At 44.1% G+C, this 15,584-nt stretch overlaps 1 protein-coding gene across 2 annotated transcripts; it reads right to left on the reverse strand.

Annotated features, from left to right (window-relative positions):
- Positions 1-7,785: 7,785 nt before the first annotated feature.
- On the reverse strand, positions 7,786-12,252 carry LOC106609795 (transmembrane protein 130). Of its 2 annotated transcripts, none has more exons than XM_014208815.2 (8): positions 11,974-12,252; positions 11,784-11,872; positions 11,518-11,686; positions 11,076-11,221; positions 10,833-10,917; positions 10,469-10,671; positions 9,094-9,206; positions 7,786-8,305 (listed from the first exon to the last, which is right to left on the reverse strand). In XM_014208815.2, the coding sequence occupies exons 1-8, from the start codon at positions 11,979-11,981 to the stop codon at positions 8,135-8,137; spliced, it is 984 nt and encodes a 327-aa protein (XP_014064290.1). In that variant the 5' UTR covers positions 11,982-12,252; the 3' UTR covers positions 7,786-8,134. The 2 variants fall into 2 exon arrangements, with proteins under 2 accessions (XP_014064290.1, XP_014064298.1); XM_014208823.2 differs by having other exon boundaries at positions 11,784-11,820; positions 11,974-12,248.
- Between the last annotated feature and the right edge of the window lie 3,332 nt (positions 12,253-15,584).

Genomic DNA, 15,584 nt, shown 5'->3' on the forward strand with positions numbered 1-15,584 from the left:
CCTCAAGAAACTGAGGCGCGGGAGGTCCCTCCGCCCCCCCCGGACATCGAGGGGGCCTCGGCGTATGCAGTTCGGTCCATACTGTACTCGAGGCGTCGGGTGAGGGGCCTTCAGTACCTCGTGGATTGGGAGGGGTATGGCCCGGAGGAGAGATGCTGGGTGCCAGTGGAGGACGTATTAGACCCATCTATGCTGAGGGAGTTTCACCGCCTCCATCCGGATCGCCCTGCACCTCGTCCTCCGGGTCGTCCTCGAGGCCGGCGTCGGTGCGCTGCGGGAGCCGCGCATCAGGGGGGGGGGGTACTGTCACGACTTCCACCGAAGGTGGTTCCTCTCCCTGTTCGGGCGGCGCTCTGCGGTCTACTAATGTACATGTCCTTTTGCTCAGTTGTGCACCGGGGCCTCCCACTCCTCTTTCTATTCTGGTTAGAGCCAGTTTGCGCTGTTCTGTGAAGGGAGTAGTACACAGCGTTGTACGAGATCTTCAGTTTCTTGGCAATTTCTGGCATGGAATAGCAGTTATTTCTCAGAACAAGTATAGACTGACGACTTTCAGAAGAAAGTCTTTGTTTCTGGCCATTTTGAGCCTGTAATCGAACCCACAAATGCTGATGCTCACGATACTCAACTAGTCTAAAAAAGGCCAGTTGTATTGCACCTTTAATCAGAACAACAGTTTTCAGCTGTGCTAACATAATTGCAAAAGGGTTTTCTAATGATCAATTAGTCTTTTAAAATGATCAACTTGGATTAGCTAACACAACATGCCATTGGAACATAGGAGTGATGGTTGCTGATAATGGGCCTCTGTACCCTATGTATATATTCCATAAAAAATCTGCCGTTTCAGGCTACAATAGTCATTTACAACATTGACAATGTCTACACTGTATTTGTTATCAATTTGATGTTACTATAATGGACCATTTTTATTTTTTTAAACAAGGACATTTCTAAGTGTCCCCAAACTTTTGAACTGAAGTGTATACCTAACAAATTGACTAACAATCAACTCCAAAACTTGGTCGTAACCGTAGAAAGCACTGTCAAGCAGTGTTTTTTTTATATATAATTTTATACAGGTTTTTCTCAATGAGATAAAATAAATGTTTCAAAAGAGACCGGGTCCAAGAGCAGCAGGGGGAACAAAGTTTCAGACAAAAAAACGTACATACACTAACGCAACGTTGAACAAAACTATTGACAAACATACAGTACAACAATGACATATTATGTAAAGAAACAGGACTCAGAGTTGACTCAGACTCCATTAGTAGTGACTTTGTTTTCAGAAAATCTCTTCCTTTTGCATTATTGAACATACTACTAAAAACGGTTGGACCACAGCTTTTAGCACGACTAAGGGACTCGTGACTCGAGTATGAGGAACTCGAGGTTTACTGGACTCTACATTTACCTTTAGTTATTTATTTAACCTTTATTTAACTAGGCAAGTCAGTTAATAACAAATTCTTATTTACAATGACGGCCTACATCACTGCTGTCAAGTCATGGGGATTTGCACAGTGTATTTGTTCTTGTTCAGTATGAAATTACTAAGAAATATTCAGACAATGTAGCCCTACAAACACCAAAAAACACTTGTGTGTCAGTGTAAATAATGATTTTTTATTTTACAGATGTCTAAGTCCAGTAACGCCACTTACTCCAGCATGAACATGGAACTGCAGCCACAACAGGACATCCCTGATATCAGTAGTGATATCTATGTGTCCAGTTCAAAGAAAGAAGAGGTCCAACCCCTTCTACAGCACGGGACCAGATCTCTCGCCAACTCCTACCATAGCTAGTCTTTGATTTGAGCTTTGTGTTGGACTGATTCAAGTCAAATGTTAATAGTTTGCTAACAATGTATAGTTTGAGATGAATATATGTCACCAGTAACATTGAACTATAAATTGTCAGTGATGTAATACCGATGTAGATTACATTCCTCTGTCTGTATGGATTTTATACTTACACTATTTTGCCTTCGATGATCTCATCCTCAGACCCAGCCAAAAGCCTGTCCTCGAAAACTAAATATCCATAGCAATTAACCTAATTCGTTTTTATCACTTTACACATTTATTTTGGGATCCACCCCTGTAAACGGCTGAAAGTGGAGGAGAGATTGACTTCATCACTACTTTTATTTATGAGAGGTATTGACATGTTGAATGCATCGAGCTGTCTGTCTTCCGCTACAAGACCATGGTGATTGCCTACGGAGCTGTGAAGGGAACGGCACCTCCATACCTTCAGGCTCTGATCAGGCCGTACACCCAAACAAGGGCACTGCGTTCATCCACCTCTGGCCTGCTGGCCCCCCTACCTCTGAGGAAGCACAGTTCCCGCTCAGCCCAGTCAAAACTGTTCGCTGCTCTGACACCCCAATGGTGGAACAAGCTCCCTCACGACGCCAGGACAGCGGAGTCAATCACCACCTTCCGGAGACACCTGAAACCCCACCTCTTTAAGGAATACCTAGGATAGGATAAAGTAATCCTTCTAACCCCCCCCTTAAAAGAGTTAGATGCACTATTGTAAAGTGGTTGTTCCACTGGATATCATAAGATGAATGCACCAATTTGTAAGTCGCTCTGGATAAGAGCGTCTGCTAAATGACTTAAATGTAATGTAAATGTAAAATACTGACATACAGCTCGGACACCCATGCATACCCCACAAGACATGCCACAAGAGGTCTCTTCACAGTTCCCAAGTCCAGAACAGACCATGGGAGGCACACAGTACTACATTGTCACGCCCTGACCTGAGAGAGAGGGTTTGTTTCTCTATGTGGTTAGGTCAGGGTGTGGGGTGGGCATTCTATGTGTTATTTTCTATGTTTTGGCCGGGTATGGTTTCCAATCAGAGGCAGGTGTCTATCGTTGTCTCTGATTGGAAGCCATACTTAGGCAGCCTTTTTCCACCTGTGTTTGTGGGATCATGATTTTGTACTGCTCGTATTTAGCCTGCAAGATGTGACGGTCATTTGTATTTGTTTATTATTTTGTTTAAGTGTTCCGATTTAAAATAAAGATGAACACTCACCACGCTGCACCTTGGTCTAATCCTTTGGACGAACGTTACAGAAGATCCCACCACCAAAGGACCAAGCAGCGTGGGCCGATGGACGGGACATGGGAGGACATCCTGGATGGCAAAAAATCCTGGACGTGGGAAGAGATCCAGGCCGGAAGGGATCACCTTCCATGGGAACAGGTGGAAGCAGCGAGGGAGGTACAGCGACATGATCAACAGGCAAGGCAACAACGGAGGCCCGAGAGGCAGCGCCAAAACAAATTTGGGGGGGGGCACACGGGTAGATTGGCAAAGGCGGGTTTAAGACCTGAGCCAACTCCCCGTGCTTACCGTGTTATGCGGTGATACGCACTGTGTCGCCAGTGCATACTCACAGCCCGGTGCGCTCGGTGCAAGCTCCTCACCGTTGCCGTGCTACAGTTGGCCGACAGTCAGGAAGAAGTGCGCCGGCTCAGCGTATCTGGCCTCCAGTGCGTCTCTATGGCCCAGGTTATCCTGCACCTGCTCTACGCACGGTACCCCTCATTCACCAGCACAGCCCAGTTCGTCCTGTACCAGCGCTCCGCCCTTGCCGGGCGATAGTCAACATCGAGCCAGGACGGGTTGTGCCAGCCCTAAGCGCCAGACCTCCAGTGCACCTCCAAGGCCCAGTGTACCCTGTGCCTGCTTCGCGCACTCTCCCTCCAGTGCACCACCATAGCCCAATACGTCCTGTACCAGCGTTCCACCCTTGCCAGGCGATAGTCAACATCAAGCCAGGATGGGTTGTGCCAGCCCTAAGCGCCAGACCTCCAGTGCGCCTCCAAGGCCCAGTGTACCCTGTGCCTGCATCGCGCACTCTCCCTACAGTGCGCCACCATAGCCAAGTACGTCCTGTGCCTGCTTTGAACATGCGGTCCTCAGTGCATCTCTCCAGTCTGGTGAGACCGGTTCCAGCTCCCCATAGGAAGCCTCCAGTGATGATCAATGGTCCGAAGCCTCCAGTGATGATCAATGGTCCGGAGCCTCCAGTGATAATCCATGGCACGAAGCCTCCAGTGATGATCAAGGGTCCGAAGCCTCCAGTGATAATCCATGGCACGAAGCCTCCAGTAATGATCCATGGCCCAGAGCCTGTAGTTATAATCCATGGCATGATGCCTCCAGTGATGATCAATGGCCTGGAGCCTGTAGGGATGATCCATGGCACAAAGCCTCCAGTGATGATCCATGGCCCGGAGCCTGTAGGGATGATCCATGGCACAAAGCCTCCAGTGATAATCCATGGCCCGGAGCCTCCAGTGATGATCCATGGCACAAAGCCTCCAGTGATGATCCATGGCGTGGAACCAGTAGTGATGATCCATGGCACGGAGCCTGCAGCGCAGGTCCCCGGTCCGGAACCTACAGAGACGCTCTCCAGTACGAAGCATCCAGCAACGCTCTCCAGTCAGGAGCCTCCAGCGACGCTCCTCAGCCCGGAGCCTCCAGCGACGCTCCCCAGTCCGGAGCCTCCAGCGACGCTCCTCAGTCCGGAGCCTTCAGCGACGGTCTGCAGCCCGGAGTCTTCAGCGACGGTCTGCAGCCCGGAGACTTCAGAGCCGCCGCAAAGTATAGATGCCCACCCGGACCCTCCCCTATAGGTTCAGGTTTGCGGCCGGGATTCCGCACCTTTGGGGGGGGGGGGGTACTGTCACGCCCTGACCTAAGAAAAAGGGTTTGTTTCTCTATGTGGTTAGGTCAGGGTGTGGGGTGGGCATTCTATGTGTTATTTTCTATGTTTTGGCCGGGTATGGTTTGCAGAGGCAGATGTCTATCGTTGAGTCTGATTGAAAGCCATACTTAGGCAGCCTTTTTCCACCTGTTTTTGTGGGTTCTTGATTTTGTACTGCTCGTATTTAGCCTGCAAGACGTGACGGTCGTTTGTATGGAGGTGGAGGTGGGGCCTGAGGGCACATAGTGTGTTGTGAAATCTGTGAATGTATTGTAATGTTATAAAATTGCATAAACTGCCTTAATTTTGCTGGACCTCAGGAAGAGTAGCTGCTGCTTTGGCAGCAGCTAATGGGGATCCATAATAAATACAAATACAAAACGGCATTATTTTGAGATCCACCCCTGTAAACGTCATTTGGCTGATGACCCGCAAGTGGAGAAAGAGCTTGTCATTTCATACAAGGGGATTTTTGTCCACGTTCACTCTCCTCGCCGCCTCTCCTCGATTACCTTTGACCTTTTTCAAAAGGAGGCGAGAGAGGGCAGAAAAGAGGAGTGAGGACACAGGAGTTGAGCAAATCTAATTGAGAAAAGGCCGCTAGAAGCCAAAAGGATACTCTTGTTCATCCTCTGCTGAAGTACATTACCAGTCCAAAGTTTGGACACACCTACTCATTCAGGGTTTTTCTTTATTTTTACTATTTTCTACATTGTATCATTTTATTTTACCTTTATTTAACTAGGCAAGTCAGTTAAGAACATGTTCTTATTTTCAATGATGGCCTAGGAACAGTGGGTTTGTTCAGGGACAGAATGACAGATTTTTACCTAGTCGGCTCGAGGATTCAATCGTGTAATCTTTTGGTTACTAGTCCAACGCTCTAACCACTAGGCTACCTGCCACCCCAAGCATAATAGTGAAGACATCAAAACTATGAAATAACACATATGGAATCATGTAGTAACCAAAAAAGGGTAAAACAGCTTGATGAGGTAGTCACCTGGAATGCATTTCAATTAAGACGACAGAAAAGGCGTGTCTACCTCTCATAGTGCATCAAAATTATTTGAGCAGGAGCACGCAGGGCAAAACAAAACATAAGTACACACTCCCCTATTCCCAGGATGCAGGCATGCATTATAACAAATCAACATGCTATACTGTATTAATATATGAACCTGGTGAAATTCACAAAGTACTTTAACAACTGTTAAATCCGTATGTGTGGTTCCCACTGTGAAGCATGGAGAAGGAGGTGTAATGATTTGGGGGTGCTTTGCTGGTGACACTGTCAGTGATTTCTTTAGAATTCAAGGCACACTTAACCAGCATGGCTACTACAGCATTGTGCAGCGATACACCATCCTATCTGGTTTGCACTTAATGGGACAATAATTTATTTTTCAACAGGGCAATGACCCAACACACCTCTAGGCTATGTAAGGGATATTTGACCAATAAGGAGAGTGATGGATTGCCGCATCAGATGACCTGGTCTCCACAATCACCCGACCTCAACCCAATTGAGAGGGTTTGGGATGAGTTGGACAGCAGAGTCAAGGAAAAGCAGCATATGTGGGAACTCCTTCAAGACTGTTAGAAAAGCATTCCAGGTTCTGCTGGTTGAGAGAATGCCAAGAGTGTGCAAAGCTGTCATCAAGGCAAAGGGTGGCTACTTTAAAGAATCTCAAATATAAAATATATTTTGATTTGTTTAACACTTTTTTGGTTACTACATGATTCCATAAGTGTTATTTAATAGTTTTGATGTCTTCACTATTATTCAACAATGTAGAAAACAGTAAAAATAAAGAAAACCCCTTGAATGAGTAGGTGTGTCCAAATTTTTAACTGGTACTGTAGGTAATGGAGGAGGTAAGCAGACTCCTCCATTCACCTACTAACAAAGTGACACTCTCCTCAACCACTCAACCGCTTATCAGTTTCTGGGTCACGGAGGAGAGGAGGATGGAGGAGTCGAGGAGAGGACAGAATCTCCCCATGGCTTTCCCTCAGGTGGAAAATTAACCACCATTACACCAGGTGGAGGTGCATTGTCCGTCACACCTTGAACCAATCACAGCACTCAAATGATTAATTCAAACCAGTGTTATGATAGGCCTACTGAAGATTTGTCCCCACATATGGTTTCATTACGTTTCTACTGTTGTGGCTAGATGGAGTAGGCCTACAACAGCTTCCTCTAGTGGTCGCATCAGGGACAACAGTTGTTGACAGCTGTAGCATTGTAGCTAACCCTAACCCTCAACCTCATTCTCCTAACCTGCTACGTTTATTCACCTAACCTTTTGTGCTAGCTCTCCTAACCTGCCATGTAAATTCACCTAACCTGACACATTAATTATCCTAACCTGACACATTAATTATCCTAACCTGACACGTTAATTATCTTAACCTTCTTTGTAAACAATGAGTCAACGACAATTCCCGATTGACTAATCTTCTATCCTGTCTCTGCATTGTTCAATTGAGGTATATTATACCATAAAATGGTCAAATAGAAAAATACACAAAAGAACAATTCATATTATTTAATGATTGTAACATGAAGTAGGCCTACAACTCAAGTTAGATTGTATTGTAAGATACCATTCAGGTACATAACGTTGGTACCTTTGGTACAGTCGTGAGCAGCAAGTAGGCTACAGTCATGAGCAGCAAGATAAATATGTAGAAATAACGGCGACAGATGTTGATTACCCAACAAATACATCAATTTGGGGGGACAATAACCAGTGTATAACATTGTAAATATAACAAGACTTCTTACTTACAATGACGCTTGATTTATTTTTACTTTCATCATTGACTTTCTTGGCATTCCATAAAAACATTTTGTAAATGAAATTAACATTTTCTAAAGATGTTGACAGCCAGTATCTCTAAGTAATACCCATCAGGACCGTTCCCTACAGGGTTACTAGCAGATCTCATCTATCAGCATAGGGGGATCCAATCCTCTAAAACAGAAGTACATCTCACCCCCCCCCCACCCCCACCCCCATCCCTTGTTGGTGGAAAGACTTTTGCCATGTCTAATGTGTATTCATGTGATATTGGAATGACAATGCCAAGAGGGTGCAAAGCTGTCATCAAGGCAGAATCTTTAATATGAATATATTTTCATTTGTTTAATCCTTTTTTGCTTACTACATGATTCCATATGTGTTATTTCATAGTTTTGATGTCTTCACTATTATTCTACAATGTAGAAAATAAACATAAAGAAAAATCCTGTAATGAGTAGGTGTGTCCAAACTTTTGACTGGTACTGTATATTCATCTCAAACTATACATTGATAGCAAACTATTAACATTTGACTTGAATCAGTCCAACACAAAGCTCAAATCAATGTGTGTAAATGAAGACTAGCTGCGGTAGGAGTTGGCGACAGATCTGGTCCCGTGCTGTAGAAGGGGTTGGACCTCTTCTTTCTTTGAACTGGACACATAGATATCACTACTGATATCAGGGATGTCCTGTTGTGGCTGCAGTTCCATGTTCATGCTGGAGTAAGTGGCGTTACTGGACTTAGACATCTGTAAAATAAAAAAACATTATTTACACTGACACGCAAGTGTTTTTTGGTGTTTGTAGGGCTACATTGTCTGAATATTTCTTAGTAATTTCATACTGAACAAGAACAAATACACTGTGCAAATCCCCATGACTTGACAGCAGTGATGTAGGCCGTCATTGTAAATAAGAATTTGTTATTAACTGACTTGCCTAGTTAAATAAAGGTTAAATAAATAACTATAAAGGTAAATGTAGAGTCCAGTAAACCTCGATTTCCTCATACTCGAGTCACGAGTCCCTTGGTCGTGCTAAAAGCTGTGGTCCAACCGTTTTTAGTAGTATGTTCAATAATGCAAAAGGAAGAGATTTTCTGAAAACAAAGTCACTACTAATGGAGTCTGAGTCAACTCTGAGTCCTGTTTCTTTACATAATATGTCATTGTTGTACTGTATGTTTGTCAATAGTTTTGTTCAAAGTTGTGTTAGTGTATGTAAGTTGTTTTGTCTGAAACGTTGTTCCCCCTGCTGCTGTTGGACGAGTTCTCTCTTGAAAAATAGATTTTATCTCAATGAGAAAAACCTGTATAAATTAAGATGAAATAAAAAATCAAATAAAAACTACAAAAAACGCTTGACTGTGCTTTCTACGGTTATGACCAAGTTTTAGAATTGATCCTAAGTCAATTTGTTAGGTATTCATGTAGATCAACCAATTGTGGATATATTGTAGAATAGCCTCATATCTTTAGGAGTATTGAAACAGAGCATAACATTCTTGAACAAGTCCCTCTATCAGTCTCCTTCCTACCTGTGGTTTGTTGTTGCGTCCTTTCTTATGGCGACAGGCTATAACACTGATGAAGGCGAGGATTGCCAAGACGATCAAAGCACACATCATGATGAAGAGCAGGTTAATAGAGGCTATAAGGAGACAAAGAGAGAACTGTTTTGACCATAGTTCAAGGAATGGAAAACACTTCACATACTGTAATATTACAGTATTACAAGATGCAGTTAGACAAGCTTGAATACTGGTCAGAAGTTCTACAAGCAGAATTGATTTTATTTTACAATTAACTGCAAATAGTAACTGTCATACTACCGAGTATATGCATACATGATTAGCATGTCTCCTCTTGTCTTAACTTTGTGCACCATTGAATCATGTTATTATTTACACAAACCATCATTCATCATTCTTTTAGTCTTCTGATTTCAAACTCTCTATTTGTTATGGATTAAAATTAGGTCACAAGCTTCCTGAAACTCCTCTATAACCATACCATCCAGCACAAATCAATTCACCACAGGAGACAAATGCAGTATGGGGTGTGGGTCCTGCTGTTAAATTGCTCTCCTCCAGAACTCCTTAGCTGCCTTCCTCAACCCTGGCCACTGTCCCACTGACGTCTTTTCATTTCTCTGAACACACTATCACTCGGTTCAGCTGAAGATTACAGGATGAACCATGAAATCTAAATTCTCATCAAAACCTCTTGTGCCACCAGAACTGCTGAGGGACACTGTACTAATAGATGGATCATTTGTACTATATCAAACAGTCTATACTGTATTCAAATCAAATCAAAATGTATTTGTCAAATGCTCCGGATACAAGAGGTGTAGACCTTACCGTGAAACGCTTACTTACAAGCCCTTAACCAACAATGCAGTTCAAGAGTTAAGAAAATATTTACTAAATAAAATAAAAATAGTAAAATAAAAATAACAAGTAACACAATAAAAATAACAATAACGAGGCCATATACAGGGGGTACCGGTAGCGAGTCCATGTACTCAAGTTATTTTGTACATGTAGTTAGGGGTAAAGTGACTATACATAGATAATAAACAGCGAGTAGCAGCAGTGCAAAAACAAAGGGGGGTGGACGTGTCAATGTAAATAGTCCGGGTGGCCATTTGATTAATTGTTCAGCAGTCATATGGCTTGGGGGTAGAAGCTGCCTTTTGGTCCTAGACTGGGCGCTCCGGTATCGCTTGCCGTGCGGTAGCAGAGAGAAAGGTCTACAGATTGACTTGGGTGACTGGAGTCTTTGACAATTTTTTGGGCCTTCCCAAAAAAGTGAGAGGACAAAGTATGTACTGTACTATCCTGTAGCTTCTGCCTAGCATGACTAACGTGGACCAAATCTCCACAGACCACATGATAACACCAGACTTACGATCTCTCCTCACAAAGATGTTGTAGGAGGTCTGCAGTTTGCTGATGTCGTTGCGGGCGCTGATGTCCAGACAGTGGACTCCTAAAGCTGTGAAGGTGTGGTTCAGTATCATGGTGTTCTCATACAGCATGGTCAGGTGACAGCCTGTAGGGGTTGCTGATACACAGTTCTGTAGGAACCTCCAACAGACCCACATGGGAGGACTAGAGAGAGGGAGAGAGAGAGAGATGATGAGAATAAATACAGCACCCACACTGGAAGACTGGGAAACAGAGAGAATAAATATGCTGATTATTTTATGTGTTATACATGTTTAGTATGTTGTGTGTGTTAATTGTGTGGCCTACTGAGAAATTGTACCCACCTTCCATCCACATGAACAGCCAGACTGTTGTTTCTGGAAACCTGGAAAATCAGAGGGCTCTTCAACTCAATATTTCTGATGGCGTCTGGAAAATAGCAGAGATATGCAATACACCTAAATTGATGCTGTCACTTGCTGTATGGTAGATTTAAAAACTCTTACATGTCCTCTCAACATTGCCAAAACACACTGTTTCAAACTAATTAATTATAAACAAAAACTATGTGTATTCTGTCTACCTACCCAAAACTGTAACGTCTATGGTGTATACCCCAGTTAGTGGAGTAGAGGTTGTGTTCACTTGGGCCCCAACTCTCAGCCGCAGAGTGTAGTTTCCAGAGGATGAGTAGTTATAGTGCACAGACGGCTCTGATCCCTTCAGCACCTCTCTTACAAAACCAGAATATTGATTAATGATTTATTGAGCAAAATTATGCACTGAGGACAACCCATGGATAACAGGTTAAAGAAATTCCACTTGTTTCTAACGTGGTCCCTGATGGAATACTACATTCAACACTGTCAAGACAACAGAAAACAACAGTAATCCTTACAGTAAAAAACAGCATCACACAACATCGAATAAATAGAGAAAAAATAAAACAACCACATAATATTTAAATATATAGCCTAAACTACAAAACATACATTCGATGATAAACAGGCGAAGTCCACATACTCCTACCCGTTGCCGAAGTCCCAGGTATAGTTGAATCTGGCGGTGCGTAAAGTGTTCATTGGATCGAACAGTTCGAACTTTGCCTCGGTTGGAACTTCCGTTGCCAGCTCCTTGTCCCGCAGATAAGTCACATTTCCTTCCCTCTGAATGAAGCTGAGCTTCCCTGCAATATTTTCTGAGTAAAAATGTAAAAAGCATATGTGTTTAGTATACATTTTGTTAAAATAGTGTTGTATTGAAATAATGTTGTCTATGCGTAAAAGTAAACCTACGCAGATTGCTCAAACCGTCTGTCGCGAGCCCAAAAACCTGGGGGCTCAGAATCAGTGGAAGTGACATGACGACCAACGCAATTATTTTTCTGAAATCATAAACCAGAAGTTCACAAAATGATGTTGAATGTACTGCAATGTAATTCTAATTATTTTCCCTAATATTACACGTACAACACATCATATTTACCGATTCATTTGCACTTGTGAAGAGGCAGATGGTGTAGGATACTTCAGTACTAAGACGTTTAGAAATGTGGACAGTCTTTAAATGGACAGCCTATAATAGATGCTTTGTCAGCCGGTGCCAGCAAATTGTTCATGCCTTCTAAATTTCACAGATACTTGTAAAAGCTTGAAATGATGTCCATGCGTTTTAACCATGTGCCTCAGATTACAAAGAGCTGTTGTGTTGTAAATCACTGTCCATGGTGGAGGATACACATGAGTTTATGGCCCACATCAAAAATGTGCGGGACACTTCTTAGTAATGGCCAATTTACATTTTTCCTCCTACAGTGAACAAAAATATAAACACATGTACCAATCTCAAAGATTTTACTGAGTTACAGTTCATACAGTGCCAGTCAAAAGTTTGAACACAAATACTCATTCAAGGGTTTTTCTTTATTTTTACTATTATCCTACAATGTATAAAATAGTCAAAATAAAGAAAAACCCTGGAATGAGTAGGTGTGTCCAAACCTTTGACTGGTAGTGTATAAGGAAATCTTATTAGGTCCTAATCTATGGATTTCACATTAATGTAAAGACAGATATGCATCTGTTGGGCAGATAAACTACATGACCATAAGTATGTGGACAACTGCTCGTTGAACATCTCTTTCCAAAATCATGGGCATTAATATTGATTTGGTTCCCCTTTGCTTCCCCTTTTCTGGGAAGGCTTTCCACTAGATGTTGGAACATTGCTGTGGGGACTTGCTTCCATTCAGCGAAGAGCATTAGTGAGGTCGGGGACTGATGTTGGGCAATTAGGCCTGACTTGCAGTCTGCATTCCAATTCATCGGAAAAAGATGTTTGATGGGGATTGTAGTCAGGGATCTGTGCTTCCACACTGATCTCAACAAACCATTTCTGTATGAACCTCGATTTGTGCACAGGGGCATTGTCATGCTGAAACAAGAAAGGGCCTTCCCCAACTGTTGCCATAAAGTTGGAAGCACAGAATCGTCTAGAATGTCATTGTACACTGCAGAGTTAACATTTCCCTTCACTGGAACTAAGGGGCCTAGCCTGAACCATGAAAAACAGCCCCAGACCATTATTACTACCCCAAACTTTACAGTTGGCACTAATATATAAATATATATATCTCCTCCCAGACCTGGACTACTGCTAAAAAAAATAAAGGGAACACTTAAACAACACATCCTAGATCTGAATGAAAGAAATAATCTTATTAAATACTTTTTTCTTTACATAGTTGAATGTGCTGACAACAAAATAACACAAAAATAATCAATGGAAATCCAATTTATCTACCCATGGAGGTCTGGATTTGGAGTCACACTCAAAATTAAAGTGGAAAACCACACTACAGGCTGATCCAACTTTGATGTAATGTCCTTAAAACAAGTCAAAATGAGGCTCAGTAGTGTGTGTGGCCTCCACGTGCCTGTATGACCTCCCTACAATGCCTGGGCATGCTCCTGATGAGGTGGTGGATGGTCTCCTGAGGGATCACCTCCCAGACCTGGACTAAAGCATCCATCAACTCCTGGACAGTCTGTGGTGCAACGTGGCGTTGGTGGATGGAGCAAGACATGATGTCCCAGATGTGCTCAATTGGATTCAGGTCTGGGGAACGGGCGGGCCAGTCCATAGCATCAATGCCTTCCTCTTGCAGGAACTGCTGACACACTCCAGCCACATGAGGTTTAGCATTGTCTTGCATTAGGAGAAACCCAGGGCCAACCGCACCAGCATATGGTCTCACAAGGGGTCTGAGGATCTCATCTCGGTACCTAATGGCAGTCAGGCTACCTCTGGCGAGCCCATGGAGGGCTGTGCGGCCCCCCAAAGAAATGCCACCCCACACCATGACTGACCCACCTCCAAACCGGTCATGCTGGAGGATGTTGCAGGCAGCAGAACGTTCTCCACGGCGTCTCCAGACTCTGTCACGTCTGTCACGTGCTCAGTGTGAACCTGCTTTCATCTGTGAAGAGCACAGGGCGCCAGTGGCGAATTTGCCAATGTTGGTGTTCTGTGGCAAATGCCAAACGTCCTGCACGGTGTTGGGCTGTAAGCACAACCCCCACCTGTGGACGTCGGGCCCTCATATCACCCTCATGGAGTCTGTTTCTGACCGTTTGAGCAGACACATGCACATTTGTGGCCTGCTGGAGGTCATTTTGCAGGGCTCTGGCAGTGCTTCTCCTGCTCCTCCTTGCACAAAGGCGGAGGTAGCGGTCCTGCTGCTGGGTTGTTGCCCTCCTACGGCCTCCTCCACGTCTCCTGATGTACTGGCCTGTCTCCTGGTAGCGCCTCCATGCTCTGGACACTACGCTGACAGACACAGCAAACCTTCTATCCACAGCTCGCATTGATGTGCCATCCTGGATGAGCTGCACTACCTGAGCCACTTGTGTGGGTTGTAGACTCCGTCTCATGCTACCACTAGAGTGAAAGCACCGCCAGCATTCAAAAGTGACCAAAACATCAGCCAGGAAGCATAGGAACTGAGAAGTGGTCTGTGGTCCCCACCTGCAGAACCACTCCTTTATTGGGGGTGTCTTGCTAATTGCCTATTATTTCCACCTGTTGTCTATTACATTTGCAAAACAGCATGTGAAAAGTATTGTCAATCAGTGTTGCTTCCTAAGTGGACAGTTTGATTTCACAGAAGTGTGATTGACTTGGAGTTACATTGTGTTGTTTAAGTGTTCACTTTATTTTTTATATATAGGTAGCGTTCTCCTGTTATCCGCCAAACCCAGATTCGGCTGTCAGACTGCCAGATGGTAAAGCGTGATTCATCACTCCAGAAATGCGACTTATATATACACTGCTCAAAAAAATAAAGGGAACACTTAAACAACACAATGTAACTCCAAGTCAATCACACTTCTGTGAAATCAAACTGTCCACTTAGGAAGCAACACTGATTGACAATACATTTCACATGCTGTTGTGCAAATGTAATAGACAACAGGTGGAAATAATAGGCAATTAGCAAGACACCCCCAATAAAGGAGTGGTTCTGCAGGTGGGGACCACAGACCACTTCTCAGTTCCTATGCTTCCTGGCTGATGTTTTGGTCACTTTTGAATGCTGGCGGTGCTTTCACTCTAGTCGTAGCATGAGACGGAGTCTACAACCCACACAAGTGGCTCAGGTAGTGCAGCTCATCCAGGATGGCACATCAATGCGAGCTGTGGCAAGAAGGTTTGCTGTGTCTGTCAGCGTAGTGTCCAGAGCATGGAGGCGCTACCAGGAGACAGGCCAGTACATCAGGAGACGTGGAGGAGGCCGTAGGAGGGCAACAACCCAGCAGCAGGACCGCTACCTCCGCCTTTGTGCAAGGAGGAGCGGGAGAAGCACTGCCAGAGCCCTGCAAAATGACCTCCAGCAGGCCACAAATGTGCATGTGTCTGCTCAAACGGTCAGAAACAGACTCCATGAGGGTGGTATGAGGGCCCGACGTCCACAGGTGGGGGTTGTGCTTACAGCCCAACACCGTGCAGGACGTTTGGCATTTGCCACAGAACACCAAGATTAGCAAATTCGCCACTGGCGCCCCGTGCTCTTCACAGATGAAAGCAGGTTCACACTG

The sequence above is a fragment of the Salmo salar genome, chromosome ssa01 (genome assembly GCF_905237065.1).
Source record: "Salmo salar chromosome ssa01, Ssal_v3.1, whole genome shotgun sequence".
NCBI classification, from domain to species: Eukaryota; Metazoa; Chordata; class Actinopteri; order Salmoniformes; family Salmonidae; genus Salmo; species Salmo salar.